The sequence below is a fragment of the Carettochelys insculpta genome, chromosome 4 (genome assembly GCF_033958435.1).
Source record: "Carettochelys insculpta isolate YL-2023 chromosome 4, ASM3395843v1, whole genome shotgun sequence".
Taxonomy (NCBI): Eukaryota; Metazoa; Chordata; order Testudines; family Carettochelyidae; genus Carettochelys; species Carettochelys insculpta.
The window spans coordinates 97,751,893-97,772,468 of NC_134140.1; the positions used below are offsets into that span (position 1 = coordinate 97,751,893).

The 20,576-nt window shown below is 42.0% G+C and overlaps 1 protein-coding gene across 4 annotated transcripts in view; it reads right to left on the reverse strand.

Moving 5' to 3' along the window:
* The window catches only part of INTU (inturned planar cell polarity protein), a 72,505-nt gene extending 59,107 nt beyond the window's left edge, over nucleotides 1–13,398 (reverse strand). For 3 of the 4 annotated variants that reach the window (XM_074993332.1, XM_074993331.1, XM_074993333.1), the window contains exons 1-2: nucleotides 13,275–13,398; nucleotides 10,378–10,961 (exon numbers count right to left, since the gene is read on the reverse strand). In XM_074993332.1, the coding sequence (XP_074849433.1) occupies nucleotides 10,378–10,961; nucleotides 13,275–13,378 (688 nt within the window). In that variant the 5' untranslated portion in view covers nucleotides 13,379–13,398. Of the gene's footprint in view, nucleotides 1–1,064; nucleotides 1,085–10,377; nucleotides 10,962–13,274 lie in introns of those variants that run through there. The other variant, XM_074993334.1, reaches the window with a different exon arrangement.
* Nucleotides 13,399–20,576: the final 7,178 nt, after the last annotated feature.

The following is a 20,576-nucleotide window of genomic DNA, read 5'->3' on the forward strand; positions in this document are numbered from 1 at the left end:
TCTTGCAACTGTTAACTCTTATCTTCAAGAGCTCATGGGGGATGGGTAACATTCCAGCAGACATGATAGGGCAAAACATAGGACTGAGAGAATGTCTATCATTGATCAGAATTTTTAATATCTTCCTCCAAGACAGTAAGTTGCCTAGCAAGAGGTAATTAGATCTAAACAGAGACGAGGAACAGGTTTACAAATATGCATGTTTTAAACTAAGCATTTTCTTCTGAGCACATTTGAGGTGGATCAGTTCATGCTTAATAGGTCAAACCTCATTAGCACTCTCAATTTTTGCTCTTTTATATATTTCTGAGTAGAGTTAAGCCATGCCAATCACAGTGACAACTTCTGTTTTTGATATGCTATCTTAAACTCTGATTTTCTAGGGTAGATGAATTCTTTATTTTTGGAAGGACATGGGCAAATGAAATTTCCACATGAATTACTTCTTCGGTTTGTAATTGGGTTCAGGCTTCACAGTTCACCTATGAAATGCATATGTAAACTGTTGAGGGGAAGTGTGAGATGCTTTGAGCTAAGAAACTCTTCAAAATACTAACAATACTCAACTTTTTATTTCACCTTTTGACACGACACAGATTCTGCACTGTCTTGTTCTCTAAATAAACAACAGACACCATTTTTCCCCCAAGAAGCTGTGTTCATATCAATCCAAAGAAGGCTGAAATAGTTTTGGTAGACAGTGGAATACACTTGTGGAAGATGATGCATGTTCTCACAGTGAATGTTATTTTTCCTCTGTTCTCAGTTCCATGGTTTAAATATTTTGGACTCCGGTTGAAACCTTTCCCCTTTGAAAGTGGCAGCCTTAAGTATATCTTTTATAGTTTTTGGCTAGATGTTTATTTAAAATAAGTGAGAAGGGAATGAAGGGTGGGTATTAAAAACTGTCTTTATTCAATAAAACAAGGACCTGAAACTTATTTATGTAACACTTGACAGATTTTGTAGCACAATCTCCTCTAATTATTAATACCCAAAACAAAGGAAATTTTATAAACGCCATTTGTAATGCCCCCCCCTTTTTAAAAAAAAAAAAAGCTAACCATCATGGCTTTCCTTAAGACAACATCCCACAGAATCTTTCCTTTCAAAGAACAGCTCTCTCTACCCAGTCAGTGTGTCTTCTGATTTATACCACAAGACAGTCTTTGGCCTGTGCAGTTCTTGACATGGAAATAACTTCTTCCCTATAGACAAAAAAAACAAATCATTCCCACCTATTCAGACTAGAGCATACAGTGCCTTATTTTTGTCCCCTTCTAACTGCCCAGGTTCATCTCACCTATTTAATGCAATGAACACATGGACTTTTCTGTTGCAGGCTTTAGTGATTATACCAGCTGTTCACTATTGGGCTCTGGTATGCAGAGCTGGGTTTTAGCCAATCACAGCTTAATTTTCCAGAGGTGTTGTGCTCTTGCAGCCGTCCCTGAAGTCAGTAGAACCTGTGGGTAATCAGCAGCTCCCTAAAATCCACCCAACAGTTTCTTACAGCAGAAGTAATTATTTATTTTATTTCACGTTTTGAATGTTTTAAAAATATATAAAAGGTGTCCTCATCAGCATCATAGATACTATCCCACTTTTAAAGATGCAGAAACAGAGGCTTAGTTAACTGAATTGCCCAAAGCCACCAAGGTAATCCATACCAGCACAGCAGGAATCACAGGTTTTGGATTCTGTGTGGTGTCTACACGACAATACAGGTTTGGCCTCCCTCATCTGGCATCCTTGGGACCTTAGCGGTTCCAGACCAGGGATTTTGCCAAACTGGGGTGGTCAATTCTGCCCCTGCTCACGGCCTCAGATCCTGGTCCTGGGCTCCCCTCCCTGCTGTTGCTGCTGCTTCCTGACCCCCTTTCCTCCCCCTTCCACCCCAGCAGATTCCCCAGTCACCATCTCTCAGCCCCAGCCACCCCAGGTCACAGTTTCCTGTCCGGCCCCAGATGCAGCTTCTGGGGGCCGCGGCTTCCTGCCCAGCCCTGGGGATGAGCTGCTGTGAACTGATGCTCCCCAACCAGGGGCTTTGTGAGCAGCCCCAGCTGCAGTTTCCTGTGGCCGAGGCTTCCCACAGAGCCTCTGCGATGAGCCACTGTGAACATGGGCTGTCAGATTACCAGCCTGGGCCACTCCTCCCTGCTGCTGGCTCCTGGCCCAGTTCCCTAGCTGCTGCCCCCTCCCCACCACTCTGCTGCTTGCAGCCATACCAGCTGTGGCTGCCCCTCCCTGGGCTCCTGCTGTTGTTGGTCTGGCTGGCTCCTCATCCTCCCAGCCCCACTTCTCTCTGATTGGGCAAGATCTGTGGTCATGCTGGATGACAAAGGTTGCCAGATGAAAGGATGGGAGTTTTAACCTGTAGTACAGGCAGCGCTCACAAAATGTTGAGGCTATGTTGTCAAGAAATGTTTTTTTGTATGATCGTAGTTGGCAGAATACAATTAGTGAAGCACCATATTATGGAATACTTTAATACTGGATGTTCAAAGCTATTATTTACAGGCATTAGAGAAAACAAAGTTCTAATTTACTGGTATTACTTAATAAAAACAAATTTGTTTACCAAAGAGGTCAAAAATTTCAGACCACTGTCTGCACAACATTAATTATTTAATCCTGTCCTGAGTGAGAAAGTTCAAACAACCTGCATACATTTTAGTGGGACCATAGTAAATACTTTAATATTTCTAAGTGAAAGGAAGCCTGGCCTACTTCCCACGTGGAGTTTAAATTTCCTTCAGTGGAAAATTTTCAACTGCAATTTTAAAAGCAGTATTTACACTTTGAGTACATGAAGTGTTTTGCTTTGATACCTAAGTTGATGTATTTAAAATCTCCATTCTTGCAATAAATATTTATTCTATTCAATTTGTAAAAATGTAATCATATGCTACAAATCAGCTTTTCAGCTATTCCAAGCAGTTCTAGAGAAGGTTTCCATTTTGCAAAAATCCCTTATCTTTTATAGATCACCTATAATGCTGTCTGAGAAAAGCTAAATCAGTGTGTTTCTCCAAGGGTAAATATGGTGACCATTTCTTAAAAAGACAATATCACTTTGAAATCCAGCCCATTTTAAAAATGAATTAAGAATAGTGGATCTGCAAAAGTTCTCCTTCCAGATTTTGTAGGCCTTCAACCATATTTGCCTATTTAAACGTAACAGTCCCTGCAAAACACTCAAATCAACAGCAAAAAGCTAACTAACTAGCAAGAATATGAAAGATAAAGTGGGCTCTTTGTGGCTTGCGCATTTCATACAGTAATAGAGGCCTGGTCTACATATAAGCTTGTACTGGTATCACTCCTTTGTATCCATTTACTGCTGTTTAAGAGTGGCTGACTGATGTTCAGTTCAGACATGTGCCTAACCAAATTAAGCAAACCCAAAATAAATACACTGCTATGGCCTTCTGTGTGTGTGTGTGTTTTTTTTTAAAGTCACATGTTAAAGTGGTGCAGATATATAAGCCACAGCTTCTGTATGCCAAATGCTGCCCTCATTATTCAAATAATAGCCTCATATCCAAAAATGGCCTTGCAAAGAGGCCAGCTCCAGGTTTCATGACCGCAGGATCTTGATGGGAGGGTAGCAGGGCGTCAAAAGATAAATAACTTCCACTGAGGGGAAAACAATCATCAATGGCAGTTCAGAGCCTAAATAACTTCACAGATCTAGGCTGTAGTGCCCATTTCCTTACATGTACAGCTTTTTCTTTACTAATCTAGGGTTCAGGTCAGAGATAAGTAGAGATATCATGGCCGAGATGAACTCTAGATATCACCTTAAACAAGGAGATTGATCTACTTCATCACCATGTTGTCTTGATGTGAGAGCACAGCAGTAACTTTTGCATGAATTCTGACATTCACCAGCCTTCACTAATAAGTCACTCTGAGGCCTGGTCTACACTAGGGAACAAAGTCAATCCCAGATGTGCAATTCTAGCTACACCATTAGTGTAGATAGAATCGACATATCATGATCGAATTTGTTCCCTAGTGAAGATGGGGGCTCTTTGACCTTATGCTGACATCCCTTATGCCAAGGCTGAACCCAGAGAGATCATTTTTATGAGGCAGCAAAATCTCTCTCTGGGATAATCGATCACAGCCCATTAAGCCCTCCGCCCCGGGAAGTATAGACATACCCTCAAAACCACCCAAGTCTTTAAAAAAAAAGACATTCCACTTATGAAAGATCAGCTAATCACTTTTATCTCTGACTAAAAGGCACGTTTACCTCCAACTAAAGCTGCCATGTTTTCAAGAGTAGACTAATAACATAAGCTGCACCTCAAACTCTGTAATGAAATCTGGAGATATGGCAATGTTACGCAAATACCACATCGCTAGCTCTGGCTCCTTCTTTCTAGTTTTCATAACCCTTTGCCTGAATGCAAGGTGTCTCTCTCTCTCTCTCATGCAAAAGAAGTCAGATGCCTTTAAGTACTTTGGATCTCTCAAAGGAACTCTCATTGATAGAATTCCTAGCTGTGTGTTTGTTTCATTATGACAGACACAGATCTGCCTTGCAGGTATATGTACAAGTCACCAATCTTTATGGAATGGTTACTGTCTGAAACTAGTGAAAGCTATACCAATTCCATATTGGTCTTGCCCATGGCCTTGGATTAAGACTGCTTATTTATTTTAAAAATATTACACAAAACCTGGCAGGAAGGCCTCTGAAAAATTTGCTTTTACTACTGCTGTCAAATGCTTAAACACATTTTTTCTACACTTTCAGATATATTTATTTCAATTGCAAAAGTGTACACTCACGTTATAGTATTAACTTTTGTACTGTAAAAATAGTATTTTTCAGTTTACTTCATACCAGTATTGTGAAAAGAAAGAACTAAATGTAGATTTTTTTAAACATAATTGCACTCAAAACCAACTTTTGAGTGGACTTGTAGGCTCTCTCTCACTACTTACTACAGCCCATTGCTAAGACAAACACATACAAGAAAATGCTGCCTGACTGTAATTTTAATGTCACCTGCAAGTGAGAACACGCATTCCCATAGCACTGAAAGTTACTTGTGTGTCAGATACGCTAAATATCTGTACAGCCCTTTGGTGACCATTCCACCATACACTTTGTATTTTGTGTTGTAATTGCAATATATTTGAAAAAGAAACCTCTAAAATATGTAGTTATTCTAATCAACAGTCCAATTAAAACAAGAGTAATTTTTAAAATCGTTAATTTGATGAGCATTGTGTGTGATTGACAGCCCTAGTTTGTACTGGTTATGTGCAGGGGGAAACAATTTGCTTTTTTAAGCAATATGGACCACATTTTCTCTACATGATAACCACTCTCTTGTTTTTTGACGAACAAAAATTGAAAATAAGATGAAGTTTCCCTTTCACAGAGGACAAAACTTTAAAAAAATCAATTTGCCATTAAATGATGTAGCACTGTCCTCCAGCTGTTCCTTCTACTGTTCATTTAGGCTTGAATACTGTCTGCAACATCACATACAACAGACAAGAATGACCCAGCTTTGCTCTTTTTACAATTACAGTAATCCTGAATGTACTTAGTCTTGAGTTCCTACAGCATGTTAGGAGACAAGAGTACCTTTGTGTTCTCTGAAGAAAGGCAGCAACGAAGGGCAAGCAGATACCATGGTGATGAGTGCAGTAACAGAATGAATGGAAGTCAATAGGTGCATGAGTATGGGAACGACTGTATAGCTATTGCACAGAAGGCACTGTGAAGTACAAAAATAGGATACCACCATGTTAACCTTTCAGTCTCTGCAAGCATTTTCCTCCCCATACTTGCTGCTTCTAACTTTTGGGCTTTTGCGAGACTTCCAGTAGCATCACTGAGTAACATCCTTCTCATAAGATAGGGACACAGTTCTCCATCCTCTCTAACAAAGAGAAGAAACCAACCGTACTGGAATTGCTTATCACAAGCCTTTTCTGCCTTTAGAATCCACTTTTTTCCTAGAACTTGTTCTGGTGGGCTTTTTTATCTTTATTAGCTCTTCCCCTAGAACAGAAAACTAAGAAGGAAAAACAGCACTAGAGAATGACATACAGTTTTATAAAGTTAAATGAGTAATTAGACCATTCATTGGAAGATCTTATAAAATACTAAGCAGGTTCCAAGTTTTGACCACCCTTTCTACAGGTTGCACCTCCCTGGTTGGGCACCCTTGAAACCTCAGTGGTCCTGAAACAGTGATTTTGCCGATCCAGGGGAGGTTAATGCCCCCAGATCCTGGCCACCTCTGCTGACCCTCTGGACGCAGCTCACTACTACAACCAGCTCCTGGGCCCCGATGCCCTGCCCTTTGTGAGGCTTCCAGGGCAGCAGACTTGACTTGCCCTCCTGCCCTAGCTCTCTAGTCTTGCCAAACAAAGGATGTTGCTGGACCAAAGTGCTGGTTTTATGAGGTGCAACCTGTAGAATTTTTGCATGATTGCCTTAAGGTATAAAGTCTACTTTAAAATAAGCTTTGCTTTGAAAGTTCAGATTTACACCTCTGTACCCCACCAACCTGATGAAAACAAAAAGCTGAATGTATGAGGTTTCCTTTTGTGACCTTTTGCATCTTGAGAGAAGTGAAAGATTGAGACTCAAACTGAGAAATTTCAGCCAACATCTCCAGTACAAAGGAAGACTTCCCTTATATTTTTTTCTTGGTGCACATTTAACACCATCAATCAAGGACTGAACAAAGAGTGGGAATGGCTGGCCAACTGCAAAAGCAGTTTCTCTGCTCTGGGTGTTCACACCTCCACATCAGCTGCTGGCAGCAGGCCACATTCTCCCTGACTGAACTGACCTCGTCATCTCTGGCCTTCTTTGTTTGGTCCTCCTGTCTTTACACGAGCCTGTATATTTAGACCTGCCTCTGGAACCTTCACTATAAACATGTGAAGAAGTGGGTCTTTGCCCATAAAAGTTTATGCTCCAAAAAATCTGTTACTCTATATGATGCCACAGGACCTCTAGTTGTTTTTTCTTTAACCATACAACCAACAGGCATCCTACACATAAAAATTAAGAAATAAGTCAGGCAGCAACTAAGCGTGTACAAAGGTTGGCTTCAAATTCACTGACATCATTACCCCATCTAATGGTACGTAAGAACTAGATTTGTTAGTCTCAAATAGTATAACAAAGAATAAGGAAATGTCAGCCAAAGACTGACACCGAACGGTTAGTGAAAGGAGAATGGGTCACTGAGGATGTATCACTTGATTATTAGCTGTTCAGTTCATTCAGTCTCGGGTGCCTGACAATCAGAAGACAGGATATTGGGCTAGATGGACCTTTCATCTGACCAATGCAGAGGTTAATATTTTCTTGGAATGACTGAGAAAGCAGCAAAAGTAAAACAAGATTATACACTCTGCAGGTAGCTTTAAGGGTTTCATTTCCGTGAGGGAGTAAGAGAAAGAAACAGTGCCTTGGAAATGTGCCACACAGGACACAAGGGAAGTAACAGTGCTGCAGCCTGCTAAGACCCAGAGAGGCTTAAAACACTTGGGGATCTAGATGCGTGTGCCAGAGACCTCTCAACAGGAGTGGTCACAGTATACAAAAAAGATTTCATTTTAGAACAGCTCTGTAGTAAACAATTTAACAGACCTGCATAAAGTGTTTGTTTTATAAACACACAGGGCTATTAAACAACTTTTGGTAACATAACTGGTGTATTTTCCTCAACATAAATGTGGCCACAGTTCTGAACATCTATGTGGTTACATATTGCAAGAAAACATGACTTCCATATATAACTTTTGATATTTTTAAAATATTTGGTGCTCACTGAGACAGCTGTTCAATCTGAAGTGTTAAATAATAGAGCTACAAACCTAAAATTAACTGCTGGAGATAACAATGTACTATTTTAAGGAATTATGAAATATTTTCCATTACAAATGTTAATAGCTTTGTCCATCTTTCTTGTGACTCTGATTTATTATAAGCAAAGTGAGTAATCTGCAATATTACTAAACTTTGACTCTGACAGGATCAGAGAACCCCAGCAGCCGAGAATGGGACCCAGCTGAGAGTCCAGCAGATGGGACCTGCGGAGTGGTGGCCAGGAAGCCGCAGATGGGGTTAGGCCAGCAACACGGAAGTCAGCAGTGACGGGGTGGGAACAGGAGGGGAGAAACAGCAGTGGCCAGTGAGTCTTGGCTGGGCCAGCAGTAGCCAGGAAACTGGCAGTGGCTGGGGAGGTGCAGCCAGAAGCCACTGCTGGACCTGGGCCAGTGGCCATGGTTCCAGTGGCTGGGAGCCCTGCCAGACCAGGAGCGCACCTCAGTGGCTGGGGCTGGTGATCAGGAGAGGGCAGATAGCCCAGAGGGAAGGGGGAAGATGGAGGCCAGCAGGGGAACACTGACCTCCCATTTTCAGCAAACTTTCTGGTTTGGGACCACTCAGTTCCCGAGGGTGCTGGACCAGAAAGGTCCAACCTGTACTTATATAGCCAAGGAATAGCTCTTCAAAATGTTCATGCTCAGAGGGAAAAGTTGTTTAATGCCTGGTTCTCAACATTAAGATGACTGGTAAGATCACACATTGTAATACAGAGTGACAACTGCTGAGAGGCAAAGTAGTGTATTGTTCTACAGGCCCTTACTGGTAAGAGATGAGCAAAGTAGCATCTAGCAACGTTGATCAAAATTTTAAAGTTCAGGCTTTAATCAGTTTAACTAGTAACTCTCAAAAGTTTTTAGATTAACTTAAACTTCTTTAAGATGTACTTCAAATTAAACAACAGCTAGGATTATTTTTAAGTTTTTCTTTTAACTGATATTTTAGAACGTAAACTAGTATTTTTCTGTTCTCTCCATCTTAGTACCATGTGTGTATCTAAAATTAAACAAAAGGGTCAGCCCGCAGAACTGCATTTCTGGTTTTAACCAGAGTTTGGATGTATAGTCCCAAAGCTTGGCTACTTTGCCTTCGGATATACAAATTCTAAACCAGAGCAGATTCTGAGTAGAACAAGCTAAACTGAAAGTGGTTTATAAAAGTGTTTGGTTTTTAATTGTACATCTCTTATGCCAAATGCACTAAAATCCAAACATTTAGTTCATACAAAATATCCCTGTGCTACACACCACATAGAGAGTTCAGAGTACCCAATGTTCACTGCACATATATAATTTGGAGTATTTTTATGTGGAAATTATACTTTTCATGCCACTTGGCACAGGAAGTAGTACATTTTCCCTGTTTAAATCTGAATTATCGCAGTATGCTTTAAAGTATTTTGTTTCCAACATGTAAAAATAAGTTTACATTGGTTGATGGTTGCTCAGGACATATAATAAACTTCAGAGGTCGATAGTTTATGTAACTGTCCCTAATGAAATCTAATTTCCATCTCTACACTCTCTTAACATGCTATTGCCTCCCTAGTTCTGTTAAAAATACATTACAATACTGCCATATCTGCCACAGAAACAATTGAGGACTTAATTTCATCCCATAGGCCTGCCTATAGCAATCGACCTCTTTCCTGATTCCTGTAGGCAGCCAAAGTCAGGAAAATAGAGAAAGAATACTAGTTTAACCCAGGACTAGGATGACCAGATATCCTGGTATTTGGGTTTCTCTCTCATAAATGTGTCTTCTACTCCCAAGCGCCTGCCCCAATTTTTCATACTTATTGACTGATCACCTTAAGTGTGACCCAAGCAGGGTGGCCAACAAACTCCTAGGCTTCTGGGCAAGGGAGGCTGAATTTTCTCTCTCAGAACGGTCAGGGCCTCAAGCAAAAGGGGTGGGGCTGGGGAACCAGCCCTCAGTGCTCCCTGGCCTAGATGACGCTGCCCCACCATCCTCACCTTGGCCAGCCCTTAGCATGACCTGAACTGCACAGCCTGGAGCTCCAGTCGCTATTCAAGGTTCTGGAGCTCTGGCCTCTGCCACGGCTGCAGTAGCAGGAGCCCTAAGCCTGTTTGAAACACCAGGCCCCAGCTATCACTTATGTTTCTTAATTTCAATTAGTGTTTTTCTTTCAGAACATAAACCTGTTTAAAATGAACTCCAAGTTTAATATAAAATAGGTTGAGGCCTAAACTTTATTATAATAGCCATAAATGTCAATCACATTTTGATAAAAGTTTGCATCCAAAATGTAAGCTTATTTTGTTTAATAAAAAATAAGTTATATGCACTGTTTTGTGTTCATTTGTCAAACTTCAGTTATAAACTGACAAGATCAAATATATTTATGATTTCAGAAATATTTAAGCTATCGTTCAGGTCTACTGATAACGCTTGCTAGTGTAGGTTTTGCAGTAGTTAGAATTAGTGCCTGCATTGGTTTTAATGGGCAAGCACACATCACTGTTCACTGGATTACTTACCAATCAAGATTTGACCTGTTTTTATGGCTGAGCTTCCTGGGACCAAACCATGAACAACAAGCTTCTCTTCATTGTTTCCTTTATTGTTTCTGTTTTGGTCTCCAGCTTTCCTGCTGCTCCATGAAGACTGATGAACAATCCCTACCAATGCTTCCAGAAGCTTGACTTTTTCCCCTGCTCCAGCGTTGGGTAGTCTTTTTGGATTTACATAAACACATACATCTTTGTACCGTTGCTGGATTGTGACTCCCCCTTTCTGAGTGGATTGGTGTTTGAGTATGGAGGTTGGGCCAGAAGAATGTCCATTACCACCACCAGTTCCTTTCTTACCAGACTGCTTTGGTAAAAGGTTTTTCTTTTTAAAAATTTTGGTGAATTTTTTCAGTCTGGGTTCATACTTCCTTTCTTTCTGTGATCCCTCTTGAATAACCTCAGCTTCATTTTCGCGAAACCTGACATGATTCACTGCAGACACCTCTGAAGAGCTGTCTTGAAGAAGTGTTTCTCCTTCATCTTCACTCAACTCTAGATAAAACAATTCCCCATTTTTCTGCACACTGTTCAACCATTCAGGCTCAAGTTCACTAGGTGACAAAGAGAGAAAGGTAAGTGCTAATGCAGACAAGGAAGATAGAAATGCCAACTACATTTCTTTATTTTGGGGAGCAGGGTGAGAGTCTGCCTCTTGAAATTCTATGGTCTTAGTTTTCCCTTGCTTACATTACCTGCTGCCCATGGGTAGGCCACAAAATGTCTACACCAGTAGTGGGCAACCTGTGGCCTCCTGAGGTTCCACCTAGGGACTGTACATCCCTCATCCACCCCCCACCCCCCCTGTACTTCTTGTATGCAGCTGTTTAAGTGCTGGGGGCAATGGGCACAAACCAGTGACTCCAAGACACTCAAAGTGCTATGAGGGAGGAAAAGGAAGGGTGGCATTCCAGTGCCCCAGCATGCAAAAAGCATGGAAGAAGGGGGCAGAGAGGCTCACAGGTGGAACCCCAGTGGGCCACAAGCTTTAGGTTGCCCGCTACTGCCAATCATGTGGTCCACTGAGACAAATGAGAGGCACCCATGCAACCTACTTACTAGTCTTGGTTGCCCATGGCTGGCCTACATTGACATTCCCTTGACATAATTACATTGGCCATGATTGTACTGCACTTCGGAAGGTGATGTTACCAAATCAGCAGGAAGAGGCACTTACATCACCAGGAACCAGATTTAACTGAAGACACTTTCACAGCTAGGTTGATGCAAGGCAGTTTAAGTTGACCCAACCCTGTAATATAGGCCAGGCCATAGCCTGGAGCAGGGATGGGCAACATCAGCCCTTGGGACCAGATCCAGCCAACCAAACATATCTCTTTGGCCCACCCAGCTGATTAGTAGAACCTACTTACTTACAGCCAGTAACATGTGTTCAGCTGCCTCTCCCCCACCTTGTTCTCTCTGCAGCTCAGCTGCTCCTAGAATTCTCCTGTTGGCTGTGCAGAGGGGGTGGGGATGGAGGGAGAGGTTATTTCTCATCAGTGTGTTCCCCTGCAGAGCAGGGAAAGGGAGATACATAGCAGAGCTGCTCCAGTCTGATGCATGGCTGGTAAGTGACTCACTTAGGAGTGCAGAGCAGGGGTGGGGGGAGACATAGCAAAACAGATTTCCCTTAGAGACAGAAACTTACTCAGCAGCAAACAACACATACACTCTGAGTCATTGCCACACATACCCAGTCTGTTCCACAAACACAGTCACGCATACATTGTAGCGCACAATCTTTACCACAAAGTCTCTCTCTTTAATGCTTACCCAGTCTTTTTGCAGCCTTGAGCCCTATGTCTTCTAGCCAACGCCCAGACCCTTCCAGGGGGCACAGAGCCAGCCCACAGCTAGAGCTAAAATTTGTGGAGTGGGCTCTTCTGAAAAAAATTATTGCCCACCCTGGTTTAGACTAAACTGCAGCAGTTAAGTCCACAGAACCTTTTTTCAATTTAGCTGCCACCTACAGTTTAGGCCTGTGGATTTTTCACATATCTGTGATGTAGCTACATTAAATCTAAATTGTAAGTGTAGATTAGCCTACAATCAGCACAAAATGAGCAATGTCTTGAGAACAGAGTTAAAACCCAGTTTTGTTACCAGAACTTTGGGGGTGGGGAAATCAATATGTTTTAACCATGTAGCCCTAAAATAACAAAAGCTGCAGCCATCTGAAATCAATAGAAGCTGCTGGAAGCAAACCATAACACCTACCTAGTTATCTAGCTATGGACTTAGCCTAACTGCTGGAAACCAGGTCCAATAATCTTGCCCATGGTTTTCTGATTCCAACTGTCACACTCTGCAGAAATGCAGAATACTTGGGGACTTGCATGTTTATGCACGAACAGTTTCTTAATTGCAATAAGTCATCACAAGTATTACTTTTAAAGTGTTAAGTCCTCTTCTGGGAACTATTTAGGCTGTACTAATGAGCATAACAAATGGGCTCACTGAATCGCCTTCTATAGACGCAAGGATAAGGGCTGAAAACAATGAAACCACTTCTCCTTCACGCACCTTCCGGCCCCCCTCCCATCTCAAAGCACTTTCCAACATGACACCAGAGCAGGGGGCCTCTCGGACCCCTTTCCTGCCGTGGGAAGCAGGGGCATAGAGTGAAGCTGTATGCCTGACTGCCTCCCACCAATGAGGAGTGGAAAGGGGGGCATGACACTCAGGCTCTCCCCTAAAGGGAGCGGGTAGGAGAAGCCCCAAGCTGCCGTGGGGCGTTGCCTCCCAGCTAGTGCCTCGGTGCGAAGGCTGCTGCTGCTGCAGCGCCTAACCCCTCTGGGCAGAACCGAGTCCTTCCCTCGCGCCAACGGGGCGGAAAACACGGCCTCCCCCGGCCCCGCCCTTACTCAGAGTCCCCGGAGCAGGAAGCGGAGCAGGAGCCGCTCTCGCTGCTGCTATCGCCGCCTCCCGCAACTTCGCCCTCCTGCCGCGCCGCGGGCTCCCGGGCCATCTCAAGCGACCGTGACGCCTCCATACGCCTCACTATTCCCCAGCCGCCATGATAACACGCGGGACCACGATGGGGGACACGTGATGCCCGTCACGCCCTCCTATTGGTGCCGCCGGCCGGGTGCTATGGGGACGGGAGAAGCAAGAGAGGCTGGCGGGCAGCAGGGACCACGTAGCGTTGCCCGCTCCCCCTACCTCCACGCGGCGCAGGCCGGTTCCGGCTGGGCGTGCGGGACAGTCCCGCACCCCCACGTGGTCCGCGGGGAGCAGGACTTGTCATGGAAACTCCCTGCTCACAATCATACTGTCTGCACATCCAACACCTACATTAAAACAAAAAAGCAGTTCAGTAGCACTTCAAAGACTAACAAAATAATTCATTAGGCGATGAGCTTTCATGGGACCGACCCACTTCTGTCCCACGAAAGCTCACCACCTAATAAATTATTTTGTTAGTCTTTGAAGTGCTACTGAACTGCTTTTTTGTTTTGATAGTATATAGACTAGGGCAACTATCTCTCTGTTACCACCTAAATTAAGTATCTTTCCACTCTGTGTTTCCTCTCTGCTGGAGTACCTATCCAAATTAGCCTACAGGCTCCATACAGCTGATGCACCAGACCTACAGGGATCGTAAAGTGGTGTGACATGCCCTGTGATTCTACATTAGTAATGAAGAGCCAGAACATGAGCACTTACCATGAGTCAGAGTGAGGCTACTGGTTCAGAACTTCTCTCAAAATTTGGGTGGGTTAAAAAACTTTCCCCTTCACAGTGCTTCTCCCAATTCAGGCTCACCTCAGACTGAGATGTCTTTGTCCACATATCTTCTCTGGAAATACCATCACTGGACCTAACCAGGTTACCCACAGAATCACGGGCACCTTCTCATGCTCCTCTACTAACATCCTATATGCCATCATGCGTCAACAATGCCCAGATGCTTTGTATATTGGACAGACTTCTAGCTCCCTTAAACAAAGGGTCAACGGGCACAAAACAGACATTAAAACACTCCAGATCCACAAACCAGTTAGTCAACATTTTAATGGAATGGGGCATTCTGTCAATGACCTCAAGGTATGTGTGTTACTGAAAAGAAATTATTGCTCCTTTGTAGAAAGGGAAACGGACGAATTGACATTTATATTCAAATTCGGAACATTAACACATGGTTTAAATCGGGATGTGAACTTTCTGAGTCACTATAGGGGCTTGTCTGCATACTTAACTCAATCTAATTCTTGATCTTCCCCCCCACCCCTCCACTCTCTGATTTGCTCACCTTGATTATCTTTTTCTGATTTGTCCTCCTTGCTTACTGTTTTTGGTTCTCTGTGTCTTAAATATGGAGTCTGTTCTGGTCTGGCTATTGTCTGAAGAAGTGGGTCTGTCCCACGAAAGCTCACCTAATAAACTATTTTGCTAGTCTTTAAAGTGCTACTTGACTGCTTTTTGTTTTGATAGTGTATAGACTAGCATGACTTACTCTCTGTTACTACTCAGACTGAGAGCAACTGTTCTGGAGGAAATTTTCAAATGACTTTCAGCCAACCCCTAAAGTTGTATTAATTCGGTTTCACATTTGTGTGTGTGTGTGTGTGTGGGTGTGGGTGTGTCCCCCCACAAAATGCATTCAAACATGAAAAAAATCAAACAGTTTGATGGGAGTGCCTAACAGTTGACATTTTTTCAGCAGCTTTCCAGTTGATAATGTTTGAAGAGTGCATTGAGATTACGTCAAGTCTCTTGATTGCCCCATGAGGCCAGTCAGTGTTATACCCATTTTACAGTAGGCAAAATGAAGCCCTGAGAAGCAATGGGTCAAATCCTGTGGGACTGCACCTCTTCTTGACTTCAATGTGAATTCAAGGTATTCAGCAGTTTAAGATGTGATCTCAAGTGGCTCCCTCAATGTCACATACAAAGTCTACCACAGATCAGTAGCACATAGCTCAATTGTCTTGTGTGCCAATCATGTGCTTCAGCTATAAGGTCTTCTCTTCTGTAGTCCAGTTTGAGTGCAAAAATACTAGGGCCACCCCCCCAGCTGGTTTAAAGTGTTCAAATTCAGCTGTGATGGCTACAGTTCTCTGCCTAGCTGACTGCCAGCAGGTGAGCCTTTTTCCAGGGAGAGGGAGCTGGGCTCGGGACACAGCCAGTTTCTCGTCCGGCTGCAGGAAGATAGCTTGGGCACATAAGTGGCTTCGTGGCTGTATACAGAAGGCTGTGGGGAGGGAGGGGTGGGAAGCTAAGCATATTCAGTGTCTGGCACTTATCTTTGGTCAAAATCCCAACTTCCCTCTAACCTGAAACTGGTTCTAAACCTCAGAAGCGATCTCAGTAGCTTATGCACTTTCCCAAAGTCTATTTCCACAGGCATGTTGGATTATAGTTAAACTATTTGGGAATCATATGGCATTCAAGCAAAGTAACAAGTTCCTTTCCAAAGCACCTGCCCCCTTGCCCACACTTTACCCAGATAGCACAAGAGGTAGAAATAGGCAAAATAAATCTGAACACAATCCCCCATGCACACTCCACACACCCCAAGCTCCTGCTTTGAGCCCCCCCAACTACCTGCAATGAGCTCCCCCACATCATCACATGCCCCAACTCCTTACCCTGGGCCCCCTGCAGTCCTCACCACTCTTACATTTTTACAGGCACTTTCATATTCCAGCTCCCCACCAGCCCCATGTCATGAGTACCCTCTCCTTGAAGGGGGAGGGGCTGTGACATGACAGTACCTGTAAGAAATTTAAGTTACTTTCACCCCTTCTGAATATATTGACATTACATTGCTGGGGCTTGTTGCAGTAGGTGTAAGACTCTTATGTGAAACTTACACACTTAAAACATCTGACTGGGTTTTTTTACCCACAAAAGCTGATGCCTAAATAAATCTGTTAGTCTTCAAGGTGCCATAAGACTCCTTGTTGTTTTTGCAGATGCAGATTAACATGGCTATCCCTCTGTTACTTAAAACAGTCTCAGAAAATGTCAACTAGTGAACAGAGGATTCCAAATGAATTAACAGAGAAAACTACTTTGGACACACCTCTCTTATCTACACAAACAATTTTCAACTGGAACAGTTACAGAAATCTGACTAGAATTCTGTGTTCCCTTTGCAGTAAGCTCTAGGCAAGATTTGTGCTGTTGCTTCTAAAAGCAGAAAAGTCTTTTATCTACTGAACTTGAGTACATGGATTTTGCAATACAAATTCATCCACACTCAAGGAAGGATATACATGCTTCTTATTAAAGAAGAAGAGAAAAATATAAGAAAATGTGTAGTAGCACAAAAAAAAATTAACAGTTCTGTTCAGCTTCAGGATAGGATGTCATAGGCACAGTTTAAGGTTTTCCTAGCTCACCTGTCAAACATTTCACTCAAAGTATACCAATCAAACAAATTCAGACATATGGCTTCTATTTTAGACTAGCAATTGGTAATTTTAAGTCATGGCAAAAGGCAAAACATACTCTGACTTGCTCTCATTTATTGCTTCCAGAGAAGCGGGGGGCAGGGGGATATTAAATTTTTCAAGCAATTCACCTCCTCAAAACAAAATAGATTGGATAAACAGGCAACACATAAACTCTTCCAGATTACCCAGCATTTGGTGATTTTCTAAATGGAATATAAGACAAGAATCAGGATTTTAATAAAAGGGATGGAAGTGAGACATTCAATTCCTCTCCACTTAATTCCATTTATATTTGTTATCACCTTTAATGCTGCAAACAGCACACAAAAGTGTCTTTTAAGAATGATAGTCTATGCCAGATGGTCCTGTTATGTTAAATGTCCTAAGGTTGGTTAACTGTTTCCAGTTGTTCAATAAGTGAGAAGTACAGGCTCTCCTCTACTTCCCAAAAGAGTGAAGGCAACAGCCCACATACTGATGTTTTACAGCGATAACAATATGAGGGAGCAAAGCACCAATGAAAATCGGTCTACTGAAAACAGTAGTGGCAAGTCTCCCCAGTATGTTTTCTGAAACACTTTAGAGTTTTGCTGCTGTGGAAGCAATTAACCATGGAAAGGCACTGTCTCTCTCACAGTGGGATGTTATTTAAATAAAAGACAATTTCCCACAAGATCTCTGTGGAAGAGAAAACCTGGCCAGCACTCCCCATACAGAAACAATATAAGCAGATTCAAACAATCATTCATATGGAAGAGCCTTTATATTTAATGTGATTAGCTGGAATGATACTCTTGACTTAGAAGTCTAGTGAGCTTTCTTCCCAATGCTTCTGGCATTAACAAAGAGATAGCCTGTGGCAGAACTTTGCTATCATTGGCTCTGATATGTGTATGATTATTAGACCAGAATGGGCAAAGTGAAGGGTGGGTGTGAAATTTAGTAAGTGGAGTGCAGCACAATTGACTGCTAGGTCTCATGCACATCCATTTCGGGCTCATCCATCTCATTAAAAATATTGAAATATGTTACTATTTTATGTAGAGGTACTCATATTTATACACCCATTAATAAAGGTTTAATGCTTCATACTTATATTCTTACATGTGCCAAAGGGGATTTTTTTCCACATGAACATAAATTTCCATCGGTTTGGATTACATTAGACAGGTTTTTGCAGGGGTCTGCTAATTGTAGGAATGAAAAGTGGAGCCTGATGTGAAAAGTTTGCTCACCCCTATATTTGACACCTGAGTAATGCATTATTTTATGTAAGTGAAAAGTGAAAATTAAACTACTGCTTTTGAGTATTATTTTCCCCCACTGTTATTCTCTAGTAATTGGCTGTTCCAATGGAAAGTTGCAAAGGAAAGTGTCGTTTGCAGAAAATGTATTCTCTTTTTGTGGCAGGGGGATAAATAGTTGTTTTGCTTTTATAAATATAGAAGTGCCCTCACTCCCTTATAGCACAGTCTGGTCTTGTAATGAGGTAGGGCCCAATTTAACTCCTTACTTGGAATCATGATTAAACATAACTTGTGAGAAAAATGCCAGCATGATTTCTCTGCTCACGTGGCTAAGACATGGGTAGTGGTGTGGTTGACTTCCTCTCCACGTAGAACTGAAAGTGAGGGCAAGGTGGCTGCATACTACCTTAGTACCTCCTGTATTCTGGGGCCAGCTAGAGTTGCTTCAACCCTGGGTACAGGTTAGACCAGATTCAGGCATGCATAACTTGTGTGTGTGTTATATATTACCATAAGGACCACTGCAGTAGTCTGGAGTAGCTAAATCTCTGTGATTTTTAAGCTATGCCCTTTCCCCTCTATCTACATTCCTGCTGTCAGAGGCTCTAAGGGAAGAGGGGAGAAGAAAGAAGGGATGTCCTAGATCTTGCTGGTTTGTCACCATGTAGAGATCTAACAAGTCATGAGGGTTTCCCAGTGGATAGGTTTTTCCAGGTTTATGGCCTTTTTGCAGAATAGAGCCAGCATAAATAGATCATATCAGGGCAATTAATCAGACCTAATGAATGTGCTTGGACTACAGCAGAGTGTTTTTTTTAACTGCCAATGCTTAACAGCATTTTAAATGGGCCCAGCTTTCTTCCTCCCCCACATTTCCACTGTATTTCAAAGTTAGAGGTTGTGTTTCTTAAAACATAATAGAGAAGTACAGCAAAAACCCTTTTATGTCTTATCAGAAATTCAGGTCTGGGTTGCTTGTTTTTCTCCTGGATGACTGTATGGAGAAGTGGAGAATTAGAAGGAATAGGATATAAAATACCAATCAAGTAAAACCACAGTGGAGCAGGGAAGTAATTTTGATTTTAAGATTTGGTTTGTTTTTGTTAATGCCTACTTTGCCCAATAGCTGAAAAAGTTGGAAGAAACACCCCTCTCCCCATCTTTTATTAGAGATTCACTACCCTGCCTCGTTCATTGCAGGACTACAAGTGTTTTAACCCACATTCTCTTTCTCCAAGGGACACCTTCAGCAAAACTGGCAGAGAAGATATACAGATATGAAAAAATGTAAGGTTTAAATAACCAAAAATACAACCTTTGTTTTTGGAGAGGGTAGTGTCTTTCAGTTTTTTAATACTTTATGAAAGCAAACAAGCACCATAAAAACCTTTTATTCACAGCTTTGCTGCTATTATTGTGTGGAAATAATTTACTGCAATGTTAGGTGAATTTAATAGGCAAGTTGTGTTCATTTAAATTTAAATTAAGATAAAAGTCACAGTGAAGACTACCTTTGTGACAAAAAAAATAGAAACCTTGAGAAAACAGCCTCCAGATATACAAATACCACACAGAAAATAAATAAATGCAGATTTGACTTCCCCCCCCCCCCTTACCATTTCCTCTCTCTTTGGTGTCCTCAGTGCAGTAAGAGCAACAAAATGTTGGAAGGAGAGATAAAGAACTCAAGAAGACCACACCACTCTATGTGGCTCCTTTGAGAGAGTATTTTATAGGGTCACTAAGTACTTTAAATTTCCAACTACTATTGTCCATTAGCATTTGTAGTGGAAATCATCTGAAGTCAGATTTTTCCACAACTTAGGGGGGGGAAGTGAGTTGTTGAATTTTACAGCCTTTATTGGGGTCTCTTAGCTATGGCATATAGGTTAAGCACAAAATATATTGAGTCTTTGCAGTCAGTCCAAATGCAATGTAAGCACAAGTAGTATTTGGCTCATGGAAAGTAAACTAAAATAAGAAATACTAGTGTGCAGCATTTCACTACTGCAGCTTAAAAAACCTGTAATGCCCACTCAGCTTTACAGTCACTGATAAATACATTCATACTGTTTCAGATTTCAGAGGGTCCAGTCGCATATGGGAGCATTTATGTGTAATTCAGATAAAGTTGCTTCCCAATGCAATATGAGGGCAGGTCCATTCCAGAACACTCATCTACTTATTTCTAGAATGGTATTAATCTCCATTTTCATAGCTACAGCTGTGTAGAGCCCGAGTTTAAGCTTTTTTTACAGTTGCATAGATTTGTCTTTTAAACCTACAGAGCTGTTGTGTTACTAATTAGGTTTCAGTACCTATATCTATTTGTAGCTGGCACAGACATGACATTGCAGCATTTCATTTGCAATACCAGATAAAGTCATTTAGTAGAAAGTATGTTTGGAGAAACAGACCTTATATTAGACCCACAGGCTTAAGGCAATTGCATTAAATACTGCTCAATGGAATCATTTTTGTACTGTAAGTTTGTTCTTGAGCCCTTTCTTGTTACAGA